The sequence below is a fragment of the Sparus aurata genome, chromosome 1, assembly GCF_900880675.1.
Source record: "Sparus aurata chromosome 1, fSpaAur1.1, whole genome shotgun sequence".
NCBI classification, from domain to species: domain Eukaryota; kingdom Metazoa; phylum Chordata; class Actinopteri; order Spariformes; family Sparidae; genus Sparus; species Sparus aurata.
This window is the reverse complement of record NC_044187.1, coordinates 494644-515661: the sequence shown is the minus strand read 5'-3', so window position 1 is coordinate 515661 and position 21018 is coordinate 494644. Positions and strand designations below refer to the sequence as shown.

The 21018-nt window shown below is 47.6% G+C and overlaps 1 protein-coding gene across 1 annotated transcript; it reads right to left on the bottom strand.

Moving 5' to 3' along the window:
• Window positions 1-70: 70 nt before the first annotated feature.
• On the bottom strand, window positions 71-20300 carry LOC115582917 (alanine--tRNA ligase, mitochondrial-like). Its single transcript, XM_030419155.1, is given in 23 exon segments — window positions 71-524; window positions 527-578; window positions 661-774; window positions 908-991; window positions 1656-1766; window positions 2181-2306; window positions 2481-2589; window positions 2850-2953; window positions 3085-3222; window positions 5593-5733; window positions 10664-10777; window positions 10867-11036; window positions 11172-11310; window positions 11511-11638; window positions 11962-12076; window positions 13714-13752; window positions 14020-14128; window positions 14203-14348; window positions 14484-14628; window positions 14716-14907; window positions 18961-19106; window positions 19178-19366; window positions 19736-20300. Coding segments are annotated over 23 exon segments (3048 nt in total). The 5' UTR covers window positions 20060-20300; the 3' UTR covers window positions 71-411.
• Window positions 20301-21018: the final 718 nt, after the last annotated feature.

The following is a 21018-nucleotide window of genomic DNA, read 5'->3' as shown; positions in this document are numbered from 1 at the left end:
TGGACGTCCTTCAGTCTTGATGGTTTGAGACTCGGTGGACAAAATAATAGAAACACCGGTCAGTCAGCACTCAGATGAAAATAAATACTTTATTCAGATTTTCTACACATTTATCTTTATGTTGAAACATTAGCATGCTGACATGATGTCACACTAGCAAGTTAAATATCAAGCTAACCAGTAGCAATGCTAACAGAAGACAGCTGCTTATTGAAGCCTTTCCGATTGGCTGACAGCAGCAAAAAGTCCCGCCCACCATCACACCACACCCCCAGAATTCCCTCAGCGCTGACATCTTTGGTTCACATGTGTCTTTTAAGTTCCATCCACAATTTCTGTCCAAACAGAAGGCAGTCCTGAGGGCACCTGACCCTCTGATGTCAGAATGATGTCATCTCTTGCTTGATGACATCATTTCTGTGTTTTCTGCCGCACAAACTCCTCCGCCCACCTCAGAGCCTCAGTGATGTCACTGCTCCTTCCTGTTCCCTTGGCAACCAGTGGAGAGCCGCCAGCGCTTCCCCAAGGTGGCGACACACCGCCAATGCCCAATCAGAGGCTGAGAGGGATGGCGAGTCCTGAGAGAGAGAGTACAGCCAATCAGAGGCATCAAAAGCAGCACCGCCCACCCCTGATGTCACTGACACGTGTCATAGTTACCTTTGGGACCTGGCAGGCACACAGAACCTTCCCAGAATGCCCCTGGTGAGCGAGTAGCATCACGTAGCTGCGAGGAGCTGCAGCGCTCAGCCGATTCACCGTCTTCATCACAACCTGACAGAAATCAGCACGACAGCTGTGATGTCACAGTGATGTCAGCAGACTACGTACCTGTTTCTTCACAGGACTCTATGTAAATGATGCAGGTGTATGATGGGAAGTGTAGGCTCCAGCAGTGAGTTCATACCGACAGAGAGTCCGTCTCCACAGCGTCCACCTGCAAGTCCTTCCTGCCGTTCTTCTCCAGCAGAGCCTGAGCTCTCGCTGCAGCCTGTGCAAAGCATCATGGGAAAACACACAGTCAGAAAACATCCAGCCGAGTACAAACGTGTACAAACAGTCACATTGTGAGACATAAATCACAGTGAAACATTGTTGGACTGATGTGATCATATAACTCATTTATCATCATTGTTTTTAATAAGTGTTAAAGGGATAGTTGGTGTTTTTTGAAGTGGGGTCATATAAAGTACATATCTATAGTCGATCTGTTCCCTACTGTAATCACCGATCAGCGCAGAGTTACGCTAGTGCGTAGGGATACGGAGGTTCTACGGTTGAGAAAATGTAGTGCCAAAAGAAGCGCGGTCTGACAGCGATGTGAAGCGGTGTGAATTTTACCTATACAACGTACACTTGAACTGATATAGATTGTTTTAGGTGAGCCTTGTTTTAGGTGGTTAATTTCTCTTTTTCTCTGGAGTCCGTTCACTGCAGTACAAAGCTGAGCGTCTGGGCTGGAGCGGCTCTCTGCTGCTCCAAACTGAGGCTGCGCTGATCGTGATTACGGTAGGAAACAGATCGACTATAGATATGTACTTTATATGACCCCACTTCAAAAAACACCAACTATCCCTTTAATAAAACAACATGTGCTTCTTGTTGTGATGTAATTGGCAGTTGAGTTTCAGGTGTGTATGTGTGGTTTTGTTCACCTCTCTGGTCTCCAGCTTCCTGACCGTGGTGTTGCTGTTCCTCTGCATAGCTCGGAGGTGAATCTGCAGCTCTCTGCGCTGCCACTGAGGGATGGGTGTGTTATCTACAGCCTGTAAGACACAGTGCAGGGAAAAGTTATCTACAGCCTGTCAGACACAGCGCAGGGAAAAGTTATCTACAGCCTGTAAGACACAGTGCAGGGTAAAGTTATCTACAGCCTGTCAGACACAGCGCAGGGAAAAGTTATCTACAGCCTGTAAGACACAGTGCAGGGTAAAGTTATCTACAGCCTGTCAGACACAGCGCAGGGAAAAGTTATCTACAGCCTGTCAGACACAGCGCAGGGAAAAGTTATCTACAGCCTGTAAGACACAGTGCAGGGTAAAGTTATCTACAGCCTGTCAGACACAGCGCAGGGAAAAGGTATCTACAGCCTGTCAGACACAGCGCAGGGAAAAGGTATCTACGGCCTGACAGACACGGCGCAGGGTTACATAGAAGTGCATCATGGGTATTGTACATACATCAGTGAGGACTCCAACCTCCTTGGCGAGACGCTGGGCGGAGTCAAGGCTGAGGGGGGCGGAGCCTGAGAGTCTGGCTGACAGAGAGTCCACATCCTGAGACAACACCTGACCCGCCTCCCGAGCCTGAAGGAACCACAGCACCATGAAACATCAGACTGAATATACGATTATCATGTCTATATTGTTTATAATGTTTATAATGTCAATATAGTTTAAACTGTTTATAATGTCAATCATTTATATAAATTATGTTTATGATGTAAATAATGTTGTGACATCAACATGTGTGGCGCTGACCCGTGTTGCTTCCCGTCCTGTCACCGCAACCACTCGACTGATTCCCTTCACCATCTGTCTCTCAGAAACAATCACCAGATCCTCAATGGCTCCAGTCTGCAGCAGGTGACTGCACGCACACACACACACACACACACACACACACACACACACACACACACACACACAAATGTTGTCGTCTTTCATAAATTTAATGTAAAAGATGAAATCAGTTGAAACGGTGTGAAAATCAGACAATTTGTTCAGCGAGGTGATGCTGTGGTGACAGAATCAGAACTACTGTCAGTACTGATACTGTCAGTACTGACAGTATCAGTACTGACAGTATCAGTACTGATACTGTCAGTACTGCATGTATGTCAGTCTCACGTTCCACAGCAGAGCTCCACAGATGTCCGTCCATCTGTCTGATCATCCAACAGGTCAGAGACTGACAACCCCACCGACACCACCCGAACAGGGTCCGGATACACCTGCAGACAGACAGGAGGACAGACAGTCAGTACACCTGCAGACAGACAGGAGGACAGACAGTCAGTACACCTGCAGACAGACAGGAGGACAGACAGTCAGTACACCTGCAGACAGACAGTCTGTGTCTTACCTCGTCCACTGTCCTCAGGCCGTTGATGTGGCCGGCCGTTTGCAGAGGGAGCTCCTGGCTGTGGACGTTGTGATTGGCTGAGATGATGTCATTGACACACCTCTCTACCTGTTGCAGCTGAGAGACATCCAGGGAACCCTGAGAACGACCAATCAACAGTCACTTCTGGTGATTAGCTGGAGGTTAGTTGGTGATACATGGAGGTTAGATGGAGGTTAGTTGGAGGTTAGTTGGTGATACATGGAGGTTAGATGGAGGTTAGATGGAGGTTAGTTGGAGGTTAGTTGGAGATACATGGAGGTTAGGTGGAGGTTAGTTGGTGATACATGGAGGTTAGTTGGTGATACATGGAGGTTAGTTGGAGGTTAGTTGGTGATACATGGAGGTTAGTTGGTGATACATGGAGGTTAGTTGGAGGTGAGTTGGTGATACATGGAGGTTAGATGGAGGTTAGATGGAGGTTAGTTGGAGGTTAGTTGGTGATACATGGAGGTTAGATGGAGGTTAGTTGGAGGTTAGTTGGTGATACATGGAGGTTAGATGGAGGTTAGATGGAGGTTAGTTGGAGGTTAGTTGGAGATTAGATGGAGGTTAGTTGGAGGTTAGTTGGAGATACATGGAGGTTAGGTGGAGGTTAGTTGGTGATACATGGAGGTTAGTTGGAGGTTAGTTGGTGATACATGGAGGTTAGTTGGAGGTGAGTTGGTGATACATGGAGGTTAGTTGGAGGTGAGTTGGTGATACATGGAGGTTAGGTGGAGGTTAGTTGGTGATACATGGAGGTTAGATGGAGGTTAGATGGAGGTTAGTTGGAGGTTAGTTGGTGATACATGGAGGTTAGATGGAGGTTAGTTGGAGGTTAGTTGGTGATACATGGAGGTTAGGTGGAGGTTAGTTGGAGGTTAGTTGGAGATACATGGAGGTTAGGTGGAGGTTAGTTGGTGATACATGGAGGTTAGTTGGTGATACATGGAGGTTAGTTGGAGGTGAGTTGGTGATACATGGAGGTTAGGTGGAGGTTAGTTGGTGATACATGGAGGTTAGATGGAGGTTAGATGGAGGTTAGTTGGAGGTTAGTTGGTGATACATGGAGGTTAGATGGAGGTTAGTTGGAGGTTAGTTGGTGATACATGGAGGTTAGATGGAGGTTAGATGGAGGTTAGTTGGAGGTTAGTTGGAGATTAGATGGAGGTTAGTTGGAGGTTAGTTGGAGATACATGGAGGTTAGGTGGAGGTTAGTTGGTGATACATGGAGGTTAGTTGGTGATACATGGAGGTTAGTTGGAGGTTAGTTGGTGATACATGGAGGTTAGTTGGAGGTGAGTTGGTGATACATGGAGGTTAGGTGGAGGTTAGTTGGTGATACATGGAGGTTAGATGGAGGTTAGATGGAGGTTAGTTGGAGGTTAGTTGGTGATACATGGAGGTTAGATGGAGGTTAGTTGGAGGTTAGTTGGTGATACATGGAGGTTAGATGGAGGTTAGTTGGTGATACATGGAGGTTAGGTGGAGGTTAGTTGGTGATACATGGAGGTTAGTTGGAGATACATGGAGGTTAGGTGGAGGTTAGTTGGAGATACATGGAGGTTAGGTGGAGGTTAGTTGGTGATACATGGAGGTTAGGTGGAGGTTAGTTGGTGATACATGGAGGTTAGTTGGAGGTGACTTGGTGATACATGGAGGTTAGGTGGAGGTTAGTTGGTGATACATGGAGGTTAGGGTGGAGGTTAGTTGGTGATACATGGAGGTTAGGTGGAGGTTAGTTGGTGATACATGGAGGTTAGTTGGAGGTTAGTTGGTGATACATGGAGGTTAGGTGGAGGTTAGTTGGTGATACATGGAGGTTAGTTGGAGGTTAGTTGGTGATACATGGAGGTTAGTTGGTGATACATGGAGGTTAGTTGGAGGTGAGTTGGTGATACATGGAGGTTAGTTGGAGGTGAGTTGGTGATACATGGAGGTTAGGTGGAGGTTAGTTGGTGATACATGGAGGTTAGGTGGAGGTTAGTTGGTGATACATGGAGGTTAGTTGGAGGTGAGTTGGTGATACATGGAGGTTAGGTGGAGGTTAGTTGGTGTTACATGGAGGTTAGGTGGAGGTGAGTTGGTGATACATGGAGGTTAGGTGGAGGTTAGGTGGAGGTTAGTTGGTGTTACATGGAGGTTAGTTGGTGATACATGGAGGTTAGGTGGAGGTTAGTTGGTGATACATGGAGGTTAGGTGGAGGTTAGTTGGTGATACATGGAGGTTAGTTGGAGGTGAGTTGGTGATACATGGAGGTTAGGTGGAGGTTAGTTGGTGTTACATGGAGGTTAGTTGGTGATACATGGAGGTTAGGTGGAGGTTAGTTGGTGTTACATGGAGGTTAGTTGGTGTTACATGGAGGTTAGTTGGTGATACATGGAGGTTAGGTGGAGGTTAGTTGGTGTTACATGGAGGTTAGTTGGTGTTACATGGAGGTTAGTTGGTGGGTAGTTGGCTAGTTAAGTGTTTGCTTATTATTTGACCTTGACACTGAAGTCGAAGCGGAGCCGATCAGCTGCCACATGAGATCCTCTCTGCTGGACTGAAGGACCCAGAACTTCCCTCAGAGCGAAGTTGAGGATGTGAGTCGCTGTGTGTTTCACCATACAAGACAACCTGTGGACCTGAGAGACAGCAGCAGAAACATCAGCACAGGACCGATCGTCCTGATCTCATCCTGACCTGCATAGGATCAACACTGTCCACTTTGTCCTGAGGGGTCAGTTCACTAACTACAGTTAGTTCATTATTATAAAGTCATTTTACACAACTTTACACCGAGCTGCACTGAGGATCTGACTGTCACACAGATGGTTCAGTGTAACAGAGGTGTCCCACAGGGATCTGGACTTAGACCACTTCTCTTTATATTAACCCTCTAAGGTCCAGGGTGTAACTGGCCGTTTTTGATGACTTTTTTGTAATCAGTCATTTCCATGGTTTTAAAACAAGAAACAAGACAACACACCAGATAGCCATCACCACAAGGCTACAAGAAAACAGACAAGACACCGACAATAGAACAAGAATACAGAATTGTTCAGTTAAACAAGAGAGTGAATCTAACTCTGCAGACACAGACTGGATAAAAGAAAGTTAACAATACAAAATAACAGCAGTTAATCAAAAACACAACAAATTACAAAAAAAACATACATTCATATTAGGTTCATTTTCAGTACAGTATGGGAACAAAATGCAAAACATAAATTTGTTTATTGTGTATTCAGAACTTTGTAAAGCAACAATTTATTGTAACATTATACAAAATATGAAAATAAAATAAAAAAAATACTGTTGTAAAGTGCTGCCTGATAATAAGCTAATAAATTCCCAAATGAACAAAATTAAATAATAAAATATAAAATGAGCTTTCAAATGAGTAAAATATTCTCAAACATTAACTATATGAAATATTATCAAAAAATAATTCCTCACAGCTTTTTAAAGGCTTTCAACAAGACTTTTCCACAAGTAAAGTGCAGCACTAACAGTTCCAGCATGTAGCCCCGTTCAGTTTTACTCAGCCTTCCTATTTTTTGCCAGAAAGATTAACTTGTCCACATTGACTCCACCCATGAGTTATTAGTGAGTACAGGCTTTCATTATGAAGATATAAGACGACAATATGCACTTTTGGACGATTTATTGACAGTCGCGTTTTTTGGACAGGCATCGTCACAGTCACCTACACTGTCACTGTGTGCTCTGTAGCGCTCGTCTAACAGTGGTTTGCAGGTCGCAGTCCCGACATCTCTGTGTGGAATAGTGTTCAAGCCACATGACTGGTTAACGGACATGGACGAGGACCCCTCTCATGACGGGACCCTCAAACCACACCTCCAGCACATCTGTGACCCTCCCCGGTAAAATGAACACCAGTTAAACTGTCACACCGAACCCAACGCCCTGTACCGAACCAATCGCCCTGTACCAAACCCAACGCCCTGTACCAAACCCAACGTCCTGTACCGAACCCAACGCCCTGTACCGAACCCAACGCCCTGTACCGAACCCAACGCCCTGTACCGAACCAAACGCCCTGTACCGAACCCAACGCCCTGTACCGAACCAATCGCCCTGTACCGAACCCAACGCCCTGTACCGAACCCAACGCCCTGTACCGAACCCAACGCCCTGTACCGAACCAATCGCCCTGTACCGAACCCAACGCCCTGTACCGAACCAATCGCCCTGTACCGAACCCAACGCCCTGTACCGAACCCAACGCCCTGTACCGAACCCAACGCCCTGTACCGAACCAATCGTCCTGTACCGAACCCAACGCCCTGTACCGAACCAAACGCCCTGTACCGAACCCAACGCCCTGTACCGAACCCAACGCCCTGTACCGAACCCAACGCCCTGTACCGAACCAATCGCCCTGTACCGAACCCAACGCCCTGTACCGAACCCAACGTCCTGTACCGAACCAATCGCCCTGTACCGAACCCAACGCCCGGTACCGAACCCAACGCCCTGTACCAAACCCAACGCCCTGTACCGAACCCAACGCCCTGTACCAAACCCAACGTCCTGTACCGAACCTAACGTCCTGTACTGAAACGGTTCAATACAAATACATTCACACATACGTAACTACACTTTGGCAGATGTGTAGGTAGTTAAACTGCATATATCACAATTCAAAATAATATCCTGAGGATTGTTATATTAGGGACCTTTGATAAAGGAGATGTAATTCCCCCACTTAGCACAGTATTTATCTAAGGTCCTGCCAACATTTCCAAGACTCAGGCAGGATTCTGAGTCACTATGGTCTCTTTACTACATTTAGATTGTAGGTGATTATTAATCAAGATGGCAGCTCCCCTACTGTGACCAGACCCAGATGCTACAGACATGTCACACATGTCCCAACCCATACATATGTGTTCTGTCTCATTCTCTAATGAAGGTGTTTCCTGCAGTAATTCTATATCACAGGGTTTCCACTTCAGACAGGATACAACTTTTCTCCTTTTAATAGGAGAATTCAGTCCTTTACATTACGGCTCAGATAACACAGACCTTATTATGTGATAGTGTTGCACAGTAAACCAATACTAGAAAGGTACCGCGGTACCCAGCTGTTAAAAACAATACTTTTTCACGTTTTATTAGTATCGGTACTTCATGAACTTTGTGCGACAGCGGGGCAGCGTGTCTGTGTGCAGCTTCTCTCTGCTTCCTCACTGCCTGCAGACAGAGTGGGCGTGGCTTCACGGTGACAGACAGTCACAGAGCGAGACAGACGTGTTGGCTCTCTTGGTCGTTAGGGATTTAAAGCATCGTTTACAGACGGGCTTTGTGGAGTCCGTGGGCTTGCCCTTATTGTCGGCTCCGTGTGTCTGCTTCTTCAACAAGCCTAGGACGGTCGGCAGGAGCACTCATGCCACTCTCAGCTGACAGACATGCAGACTTGTTCAAAGAGTTCAAAGAGCTGCAGGTTAGCGATAGATAACGTTAAATATCTCCTGGATGGAAGTCAGGTGAACTGTTTCCACCATCAGAGCTGCAGGAGGCAGTCAGGGGTGAAGCTAACTGTTTAACAGTCCAATGTGGTTCCACATCTCTGTATGCAAACACAACGTTCACACTGGTAACATGAACTTTACCAGAACATGTGCTGGAGTTCACAAGTATGCTGATCAACAACACCACTTATAAATGATCTATCGATCAGTACTAGTAATATAATCATAACATGTACATAATGTATAATATATATTGTAATTTATATTATTATAAAATGGTGTGATTAGAGCACAGACCTCCACCAGGTCTGGGTCATTGTGTTGTACTTTAGTGCACTCATGTAGTTTGCAGGATAATAATAATAATCCAGGATTTGAAATTTCCCCTTTGTGGGACGAATAAAGTGTTGTCTTATTATATGAATTGCCAGACTGACAGTTAATGTCATTTATGTTCATTATTTTTATGCTGATTAAAATTGTAGTTAATGTGCTGTTAATTTGTTTCTACTACTGGCACTGAGCTTTTAATGGAAAATCAGGTTATTTAATAATCTCTGATAGCAAACAAGACAAATGAACAAAACAAGACGACACTTGTCTTCTTGGATACAGCAGCTATAAAGCTCAGCAGCTTTTACAATAAATATATATTTTTATTTTGACTTTTGAAGTGTTTTAATTTATAAAAAGAAATAAATCATTTTAAGTTCCACATTCTGTCATCTGATATTGTATTCCATTACTTTTGATGATGTTCTAGTTTTCCGCTGTGGTATCGATTCAGTATCGGTATCCAGATATTTTAGGCAGGTATCATACCAAAGTCATAATTTTGATATCGTGACAACACTATTATGTGATTGCATATTTTGCATATGGCATGATCATATATTCCTTTATCTCAACATCTGACAAAAGTGTACGCAAGTTACACACAACATAGAAAAATAAAACACACCAACATCACATTTAGAAGAACATCCATATAACAGGAACTGTGAGCTGCAACACACATCAGCACTGCTCTGAGCTTTACACTCAACATACTGTGGTCCTCCACTCACAGGGGATCACAACATCGTGGCAAACCGTCAGTAACATCAGGCCGAGGTACACAACACCTGCTCTCAGTCATGAATACAAGCACTAACATGAAGATTAACACACCTGTCGCAGGTCAGCAGGTGGAAATTAACATATTAAACTGAGTCTACTGATCCTAATAACTGTCAACACCAAACCAACATCACGGTGAACTGAATCATTACAGAAGACGTATTCAAAGAACCAAAACCTTTCAACCAAAAGGCTTCCAGGTTTATAACCAAGACCAGGACAGCCGAGTGTGCAATACGACAACAGTGTGAGCAAGCTGGCCCCCCCCCCCCCCCCGACATATCACAGCGCCCGCCAACCACATTCACTGTGTCGGAAAACATTATAACACAGCACAGTAAATACCAACAGGAGGGAGGAACACAGAAATAGAAAATATACCAAGCAGAGCTGAACATACCTGGAGCATTTCTCTGTTCAAAGAAAAGATACAAATAGATACAAATAAAAGTGCGTCCGTCCTGGAAAGGGAAGATTTTATCTTCATCTTTAAAAACTTTAACAGTTTTTGCCTCGCACAACCTCACGTGTGACTGTACAGTTGTACAATGTCATTGTGTGATTGGTTGATGTGGTGCATTTTTCCACCAATAGGAAACTGTCATGTGTTTTTTTTTCTCGTGCACAATTTCGTTTCACCAAACGTGACGCGGCCAGATTACTGATCATACGTCTGGTTTCACTCGACCTATCAACACAATGTAAAAACTGGTAAACAGTTTGAAGTGGACACATGTTGGAACAGAGACTCGGGGAGGCTGCGTCCTGCTGCTGCGGCATCTTAAACCCGTTACGTGATTAGGACGCAGCGGCGCGTCCTTCGACCGCAGAGGGCTCGAGACGTTGCTGTGAACACGTCTGAGACGATACTGTGCTGCTCTGTCAGACTGCTTCTACACAACAAGCTTATAAAATCTGTTGATAAACCCAAACATGTGCTTGGTTGTTTGGTACTCACCTGGTCCAGGTGTAGCTGGACCTGGTCTCCAGTCTTCAGGCTGTCGGCTGCAGTCACCTGATGGACCACGTACCCCCCCGCCAGGACCACGGCCTCCACAGGGTACAGGACGTCCTGAGAACACACCGCATGAGTCAGACCTCACCTGGACACACAACAGGCAATTTCCCATGATGCAGTTTGCCTGTGGGCGCTCAGCTGACCTGCAGTCCTTCCCTGGTGAAGTAGCCCTGGTCATGTGACTGCCCGCCCTGCTCAGAGTAGAAGCAGGTCTGATCCAGGATGACGCCGCAGCGCTGCCCCTCAGAGACCTCCGACACCAGCGCCTGCCCGTCGTACAGAGCCAGGACTGTTGCACTGCATGCTGGGAACACTGGCAAGAGAACAATGAGGTCACTGTGATGCTGTGGTTTGATTGGCTGTAGTCAAAACACACTGAATGTATCCAGCTATCAGCTGGAAGTGACACTGACAGGTGTGTCACCGTCCAGGTGGGACTCAGTCGTACCGTATCTGCCCCGCTCCAGTCGGTACTGGTACTTGAGGCTGTCGTCAGTGTGAGGGACGGCGAGACGCTGCAGCTCGGCCAGGCTGAGGACGTCCAACGTCACCTGAGCCTGAGCACCTGCCTGCAGCTCTGACATCACCTAGCAGACACACAGGTGTGTCATGACATCACCAGGAGACAATAAAACCCTCCATCTGCTCCACTGTTAGATTTACAGCCCTTCACAATAAAAGTCCAATATAAGCTTTGAACTTATATAAGTATGGTTACTCAGTAATTACTGACTACATCACACGAAAGGTTAGAAACACCAAGAGGATCATGGGAGTTGGCCTTTACCTTCTGGCTCTCTGCCATCAGTCGGTCCAGCTCCTGACGGTCCACCTGGACTCCTCGCTCCTCCAACATCAGGTCCACCAGGTCCAGAGGGAAACCCAGGTTCCTGTGCAGAGACCAGGCCACCGAGGCTGACGCGCGCACACACACACACACACACACACACACACACACCAGAGGACAGGGTTAAATGGATCTGCAGAACATTACAGATCAGAGTTATGAAGATGTGAAGTGTGGCCAAAAATGTAACTTTTTTTTCTAGAATTGTTCCCATTGAAACACGTGATCACAGCAGACGAGCTGCGCTAACGTCCAGAACTGTTCTGTGGACTTCCTCTAACAATCATGTGGAATGTGTCACAGCAGGATGTAAAGCCAGCAGCTCAGAAGCTGATGGAGACTCAGACATGCGGGACGTCGCTCTGCCTGGGGGCTGATGGGAGGAACTGACCAGGGAAGACTCCATGTTTGTAGTCCTGCCGGTCGAGCGTTCGTCGTATCAGCCTGCTGCCTTGCTGCAGGGACGACAGGAAGTGAGCCTCGTTCTCGTTGATGATGTCCATGATCTGAAAGAACGTCAGCTGTCAGTCAACTTCTGCTGGGGACAACTTCCTGTCAAGATCAACTGGAGCAGCCTAAGCTGAAGTCCTGACACTTCAAAATAAAAGAGCTGGAGTTTCAGTTTTCAAAATAAGAGCCAGTTATTTTTAAAGTCCGTGTAAAGCAGCAATAAATTTGTGTTATGAGTTTGTCACACCACAGAAACATGTGTCATTGGCCACTGAGCCAAATTTGAAAGATTAAAACAATTGCCAAGTATATAAAATTAGGTCTCAAAATCATGGAAAAACAAGCGCTTCTCTCTGCTGTGAAACGCTGGGGGCGTGTCAGTTAGAGGCGCTGGAGCCACGCCCACACAGGGAGGAGCCTCCTCTGTGTACTGTACAAGGACGTAACCTACAGTAACAATGGAAGTTAGCAGCACCATCAGAGGACCCAGCCCGACCTGTTTGGACCATCAGAGCCAGAAACTGACTCTGAGTCAGACACTGATAGTGCTCAGCCTCGTTCCTCACAGTCCATGTTTTACATTACACACAAACGTAAAACCCCAGTCTACATAGAATTCCTTGTCATAGCTATATTGGTGCTCATAAAATATTACCTGTAGATTATCATTGTGCTGTCAGATGGACTCTGCTCAGGGAATGAGGCCAAATCATGTCATGATCAAATGCAATAACGTTTGCTAACATTACATGACAGGATGCACGATGTAAAATCACTTTCAGGATTTGCACCTTCAGCAAAATGCATTTAATTGCCCAAATGTACAAGATTTATAACATACATAAGCACACACTTACACCCTCAGGCGGACACATAATGCCGGCGGCGGAGATGAGCGCGTGCGCTGTCGGCGGGACGGGAGGATGCAAGCCGGGGACGGAGAGGGTCGGTTCGGCCCCGCTGACCAGCGTCAACAGACTCTTCAGATATCCAGACTTTACCTGGTGACAGTTGCTGAAACTATCAGGGGTAAAGTGGACACTGCAGAGAGGTGTTGGTGGTGATGTTTAACTCTCCACAGAAACGTTAGCTCCTCTTGACAAAATCGATCCGCCGTTTCCTTACGTTGTCATCCGAAGGAAACTTAAATAAGCTAACAGCCGTCACCCTGCACACTGTGGCATCCAGGAAAGATGCAGAGCCATGTGGAGGAGACATGACTGGTTAGCTGACTGGTTGACTGGTTAGCTGACCCGGTTGACTGGTTAGCTGACTGGTTGACTGGTTAGCTGACTGGTTGACTGGTTAGCTGACTGGTTGACTGGTTAGCTGACCGGTTGACTGGTTAGCTGACTGGTTGACTGGTTAGCTGACTGGTTGACTGGTTAGCTGACTGGTTGACTGGTTAGCTAGCTGCAAACTATTGTAAGCAATGCTATCCAAGACTCCAGAGCGAGCTGAAAAACCACCGAAGCTAATGAGCTGAATGTATTTATACCACTTCCGCAGCAGGGCGGGGTTTATGCAAATCATGGCCGCGTTACGTAACACGGCCATTTATGACCTTTTTTGAATGTGTTTGGAAGAAAATGGCTGAATTTGCTTTACACAGACTTTAAATGTGGCAACTCATTTCGTTCGTTACTATAAATATGACGACAGCACAAAACAGGCGACAGAACTCAGTCCTCACCCTGTCGGCCTCCCTGTGGAGCTCCGGATACACATCACCCTGCAACACAGCAAATTAATCAATCAATCAGTGAATCAATCGGTGAATCAATCAGTGAATCAATCAGTGAATCAATCAGTGAATCAATCAGTGAATCAATCAGTGAATCAATCAGTCAGTCGGCCCATCAATACCGATTCATGTCATCCATCAGCAGAAACTGTTGTTTTATTCTCATTTTTTTCTCCTTCATATCCTGAACTAGAATGAATAACTGATTATTGATTAGCTGACCTGCCCACAGGGATTATGGGAAATGTATTTTACCAGTATGTGGCTGACAGTAGGAACCAGGCTGGCCAGCGCTCCCTGAGGAGCCTGAAGAACCTCGACACAGAACCGGACCGCCCGCCGCAGGATCCTCCTCAGCACCAACCTGACACACAACAAACAGCTGTCAGCTGATTGGCCGCCCGCTGTGCTCTGACAGCTGATTGGTGGAGGACTCACTCTGCTCCTGACATGCCTGGATGAACTCCGTCAGCGATGCACACAGATAACGTGCGGACGTGGTCCGCCACCACGCGGTACGCCATGTCCACCTTCCCCTCGTCTGCTGCGCCCGTCCTGCCGCCGTACGGCCCCGCCCTCGACCTCTGAGGACAGACGTCACCATGACGACAGACAGCTGTCAATCAAACCGTCGGCAATAACACAACCCGCAGTCTGACGAGCAGCTGTGACAACATCATGGTGTGTGTGCCGTAGTGTAGCTGTGTGTAGTTGTGTACCTGCTGGATGGCGTGCAGCAGAGGTGTGAACAGGTCGGTATCATAGTTGGACCTCCTGCCCTGCAGGACGCTCACCAGTCTCTCCAGTCCCATCCCAGTGTCCACACTGAACTGGGGCAGCATCCGCAGACTGTGGTCCACCTCCCTGACACACACACACACACACACACACAGTTACACTGGGAGCTCACCAGTCCAGACTGGTTCAGTGGGTCCAGGTGTATGTGTGGACCTGTTGTACTGCATGAAGACCAGGTTCCAGATCTCCACCACGTCCGGACTGTCAGCGTTGACGAGCACCGCCGCGTCTCGTCCTCCCACGTGGTCGTAGTGGATCTCAGTGCAGGGCCCGCACGGACCGCAGTCCCCCATCTCCCAGAAGTTCTCCTTCAGCCCGAACGGCAGGAGGCGAGCAGGAGGAACCCTGAGGAGGAAGAGGAAGAGGAAGAGGAAGACAGCTACATCAGCCACGGAGCTTCACACACTTGAACAGTGATCAGGTAAACAGGAAGTCAGGTAAACAGGAGGTCAGGTAAACATGAGGACAGGTAAACAGGAGGTCAGGTAAACAGGAGGTCAGGTAAACAGGAGGTCAGGTAAACAGGAGGTCAGGTAGGAGGACAGGTAAACAGGAGGTCAGGTAAACAGGAGGACAGGTAAACAGGAGGACAGGTAAACAGGAGGTCAGGTAAACAGGAGGTCAGGTAAACAGGAGGTCAGGTAAACAGGAGGACAGGTAAACATGAGGACAGGTAAACAGGAGGTCAGGTAAACAGGAGGTCAGGTAAACAGGAGGACAGGTAAACAGGAGGACAGGTAAACAGGAGGACAGGTAAACAGGAGGTCAGGTAAACAGGAGGACAGGTAAACAGGAGGTCAGGTAAACATGAAGTCAGGTAAACAGGAGGTCAGGTAAACAGGAGGACAGGTAAACAGGAGGACAGGTAAACAGGAGGTCAGGTAAACAGGAGGACAGGTAAACAGGAGGACAGGTAAACAGGAGGACAGGTAAACAGGAGGTCAGGTAAACAGGAGGACAGGTAAACATGAGGACAGGTAAACAGGAGGTCAGGTAAACAGGAGGTCAGGTAAACAGGAGGACAGGTAAACAGGAGGACAGGTAAACAGGAGGTCAGGTAAACAGGAGGACAGGTAAACAGGAGGTCAGGTAAACATGAAGTCAGGTAAACAGGAGGGTCAGGTAAACAGGAGGACAGGTAAACAGGAGGACAGGTAAACAGGAGGTCAGGTAAACAGGAGGTCAGGTAAACAGGAGGTCTGGTAAACAGGAGGACAGGTAAACAGGAGGACAGGTAAACAGGAGGTCAGGTAAACAGGAGGACAGGTAAACAGGAGGTCTGGTAAACAGGAGGTCAGGTAAACAGGAGGTCAGGTAAACAGGAGGACAGGTAAACAGGAGGTCAGGTAAACAGGAGGACAGGTAAACAGGAGGTCAGGTAAACAGGAGGTCAGGTAAACAGGAGGTCTGGTAAACAGGAGGTCAGGTAAACAGGAGGACAGGTAAACAGGAGGTCAGGTAAACAGGAGGTCAGGTAAACAGGAGGTCAGGTAAACAGGAGGTCTGGTAAACAGGAGGTCAGGTAAACAGGAGGACAGGTAAACAGGAGGTCAGGTAAACAGGAGGTCAGGTAAACAGGAGGTCAGGTAAACAGGAGGTCAGGTTAACAGGAGGTCTGGTAAACAGGAGGACAGGTAAACAGGAGGTCAGGTAAACAGGAGGTCAGGTTAACAGGAGGACAGGTAAACAGGAGGACAGGTAAACAGGAGGACAGGTAAACAGGAGGTCAGGTAAACAGGAGGTCTGGTAAACAGGAGGTCTGGTAAACAGGAGGTCAGGTTAACGGAGGACTGGTAAACAGGAGGACAGGTAAACAGGAGGACAGGTAAACAGGAGGTCAGGTAAACAGGAGGTCTGGTAAACAGGAGGACAGGTAAACAGGAGGTCAGGTAAACAGGAGGTCAGGTTAACAGGAGGACAGGTAAACAGGAGGACAGGTAAACAGGAGGTCAGGTAAACAGGAGGTCTGGTAAACAGGAGGACAGGTAAACAGGAGGTCAGGTAAACAGGAGGTCAGGTTAACAGGAGGTCAGGTAAACAGGAGGTCTGGTAAACAGGAGGTCTGAGGCCTGTACTGCGAAGGGGGCTCAACATAGCCAGGCTTTGTGCTCATGATGCAGCTCAACAAAGCCCCGAGTCCCCAAACAGAGTTAAACGGTACTGCGACGGTGGTTATCAACTTACTTTGTCAAGTCCGGTTCTCTGCTTTGTGCTCTGCGCGCGTACATGTAAAAGGGGGCGTTTGACGTCATATTATTCTACTTCCGTGCGAAAATGGATCGATCCCGGGCCACATATTTTACTCAAGATGAGCAGATTCTTATTATGCAGGACTATGAAGAATTCAAGGACACAATCACGGCAAAAAGTAACACTGTCGCCGCCAGTAGAGCGAGGGAGGGCTGCTGGCAGAAAATAGCTGACCGTGTAAATGCGTAAGTTAACAATGATTAATATTAAGATAAATATTATATTAAGCCCTTAGTGTTTTAATTTCTGAAAGCTCAACATTGTGCAACTTTTACATATTAACCCTCATCCATTTAAAAAATAAATACACTGAAGCAACAACTATCTTTTCTCATTTTTGAATGATGTCTATATTGTTTTCACATTTTACTGATCTCAGTTATAGAATGCGCGTGTGTGTTTTATTGAAAGCGAGGCTGAGTGTGCGTAGGCTCGGTGTTTTTTTTTTTTATTATTACTGTGTCGGGATGAACAAGCAAATGTAGCGACTGTCCCTGTACAATGACAATAAAGAGCTTCCTGACAGTGAAAATCGCTCAAGCCTGTAAGATTTGTGTTTGGGTGTACACTGCCCTACAACGGGTGAAACATTGATCAGTTCATCAGTTTATTCATGGACACATCAAAGAAATGATTAACTTTACTCATTATCTGTGACAAATAAATACTCGGTTGGCCTAATTAATATTTCATATTGCATTTTATTAAGATGTGGAAGCAGCAGTCGGACATGGCAGCAAGTTAGAGCCAAATACAAACACATCATTCAAGTGGTATGTAGCCAAGCTGCCCCCATCATTTTGTCAGTGTGGATAACATACTGTTTCCCATTTTATTTTAATATATCACTATCTTAAGCCAACAGGAAGAAGAATGAAAAGGGGAAGATTTCATTATGCAAGCAAGTAATACTGATGATGTAGAGGGGTATGAAAGTAGCCTACATTACCAGATATTTTATAGAATCCTTCCTTAACAAGCATTGTGCTCAAATGACTTGGGAACACTACAAACACGCAACACGCAGTGTTCTTGCTCAGATTTGCTGCATCACCAACTGAATGTAAAAAGGTTCCCGTGGCAAAAAAAAAATGAAGGGCTACACAAACAGTTTGCCTTACAGTGAGCGCACAGCTTCTTCGAGTGGCATTCCTGACACTCGGCTCAATAAGTGAGCAAATGTTCCGTATTCCCTCGGCTGAAAATCTATATCGCTCATAGAGAATTTCATCAGGAAATGCCAGCGGATCAGCGCGATCTCGAAGAAGCCGCTCACATCGTAGTGCTGCCAGAATTATTCTTGCTCCCAGGTCCACCGGGTTCTCAATGAATGGTGACGCCATCTCCGAATGAGTTACACAGTGAAACAGCGGCGCTTTTATAGCCGATTTTAAGCTGAAACTCTGAACAGAACCTGGTCGGGACCAGGTTATGAGCTAAGCATAAGTTACCATGGTGATCTAGCCGGGTTAAAAGAGAGCCACCTTTGTAGTACAGGGAAGCCTGGCTTTAGACTCAACATACCTCGCTAACCCACTAAACTGGCTTCGCAGTACAGGCCTCAGGAGGACAGGTAAACAGGAGGTCAGGTTAACAGGAGGACAGGTAAACAGGAGGTCAGGTTAACAGGAGGTCTGGTAAACAGGAGGACAGGTAAACAGGAGGTCAGGTTAACAGGAGGACAGGTAAACAGGAGGACAGGTAAACAGGAGGTCAGGTAAACAGGAGGACAGGTAAACAGGAGGACAGGTAAACAGGAGGTCAGGTAAACAGGAGGACAGGTAAACAGGAGGTCAGGTAAACAGGAGGTCAGGTAAACAGGAGGTCAGGTAAACAGGAGGACAGGTAAACAGGAGGACAGGTAAACAGGAGGACAGGTAAACAGGAGGTCAGGTAAACAGGAGGTCTGGTAAACAGGAGGACAGGTAAACAGGAGGTCAGGTTAACAGGAGGTCAGGTAAACAGGAGGTCAGGTAAACAGGAGGTCTGGTAAACAGGAGGTCTGGTAAACAGGAGGACAGGTAAACAGGAGGTCTGGTAAACAGGAGGTCAGGTAAACAGGAGGACAGGTAAACAGGAGGACAGGTAAACAGGTGGTCAGGTAAACAGGAGGTCAGGTAAACAGGAGGTCAGGTAAACAGGAAGTACCCGATGTCCAGCCAGATGTGTCTCGTCTCCTCGTCAGCTGGGAGGTGTGAGGCTGCGTCTCCTCCAAAGTAGGACACGTACAGTCTGTCTGCAGGTATCCCATAATGCTCTGTGAGGAGGCTCCACGCCATGCTGCACGCCTCCTCCTGCACACACACACGTGATGTCACCATGGCGTCAGAGCAGAGTGAACCGGAAGTGTCTCCCTCCTCCTCACCTTGAAGTAGTCTCCAAACGACCAGTTTCCCAGCATCTCGAAGAAGGTGTGGTGGTGCTGGTCCCGGCCCACGTCCTCCAGGTCGTTGTGTTTCCCGCCGGCGCGCACGCACTTCTGGCTGTTGACCACGCGGCGGTAGGAAGACATCTCACTGCGGGGGTCCGCGGTCCCCAGGAGGAGGGGCTTAAACTGAAACACAGTCCGGCCCAAACACTGACACACTGCTCTGTTCACCTGAACCGGGTCAGACTGGGTCGACCCAACCGTTAACACATGATCCAGACCCCCTGAGACCGGAACACATTTAAACTGAAAACATCCACTTTACTAAATCTGTCACAGTGATAGTCTGACGTCACTAATCACATGTCCAATCAACACACAGAACATCGACATATATACACACACACACATCACACACACACCGAGGTCACTTTGACAGCACGTGCTGTCAAAGTATTTTGAAATCGCTAACAGCCGCGAGCTTGTCGCAGGTGTTGGAGCAGAACAGACTGGACCGGCTCGGTCCGGGACAGACCGTACTGGGTCCAAACTGACCTGGTTCATGCCGGCGTTGACGAACAGCAGGCTGGGGTCTCCTCTGGGCCGGACCGGGGAGGACGGGACCAGCTGGTGTCCGTGTTTCTGCCGGAAGAAGTCCAGGAAGGTGCTGCGGACCAGAGCCGCGGGCAGCTCCGGAGGGACGCCGCTGAAGGAGCGAGCTGAGCGGGCAGAGAGGCAGCCCGGCGGCCCGCTGAGAGGCCGCAGCCTCCGGGGGAGCAGTCGGAACATCCGGACTGTGATCAGACAGAACTGGAGTCGGAACCAGACGGAGGATCCATGCTGACCCTCACACGGCAAACAGGTTGTGATGATGCGCATGCGCACTCCGACCTGTCTTCTTCGAGGGTGTCGCTGAGCAGAGTACCGCCCCCTGCTGCTCACACGGCCCGGTCCTCCCGCCAGCGACCCAGGTTCTGATCACATGGATCGATTACATCACGTGATTATTGTAATTCAGTGTCGATCAGTCCAATACGTCATCTGTGACCGATCGATACATCGTCATCCAGTCTGGTTCCATTCTGTCAGACAGACCGGAAATACAATGTTTGTTTACATCATGTGATCAGCTGATCAATACGAGCCTCAGCGGGAAACTTCTGAACGTTTACTCGACTACTCGACCTGAGTACTCGATTAGTCGAGTACTCGAGTAAAAGTAAATATATCGTTTATGACTTTGGTCAAAGTGGAGGTTATATGAAGAGTACTCGAGTAAAAGTACATGAAGTGTCAGAGTATCAGTGAAGGAACTGATCCTGATCTTTACATGTGCACACACCAACGAGCGGTACCGCAGGTCCAAGTGTGAAGGAGAGGTACCACAGGTCCAAGTGTGTGAAGGAGAGGTACCACAGGTCCAAGTGTGTGAAGGAGAGGTACCACAGGTCCAGGTGTGAAGGAGAGGTACCACAGGTCCAGGTGTGAAGGAGAGGTACCACAGGTCCAAGTGAGTGAAGGAGAGGTACCACAGGTTCAGGTGTGAAGGAGAGGTACCACAGGTCCAAGTGAGTGAAGGAGAGGTACCACAGGTTCAGGTGTGAAGGAGAGGTACCACAGGTCCAGGTGTGAAGGAGAGGTACCACAGGTCCAAGTGAGTGAAGGAGAGGTACCACAGGTCCAGGTGTGAAGGAGAGGTACCACAGGTCCAAGTGAGTGAAGGAGAGGTACCACAGGTCCAAGTGAGTGAAGGAGAGGTACCACAGGTCCAGGTGTGAAGGAGAGGTACCACAGGTCCAAGTGAGTGAAGGAGAGGTACCACAGGTCCAAGTGTGTGA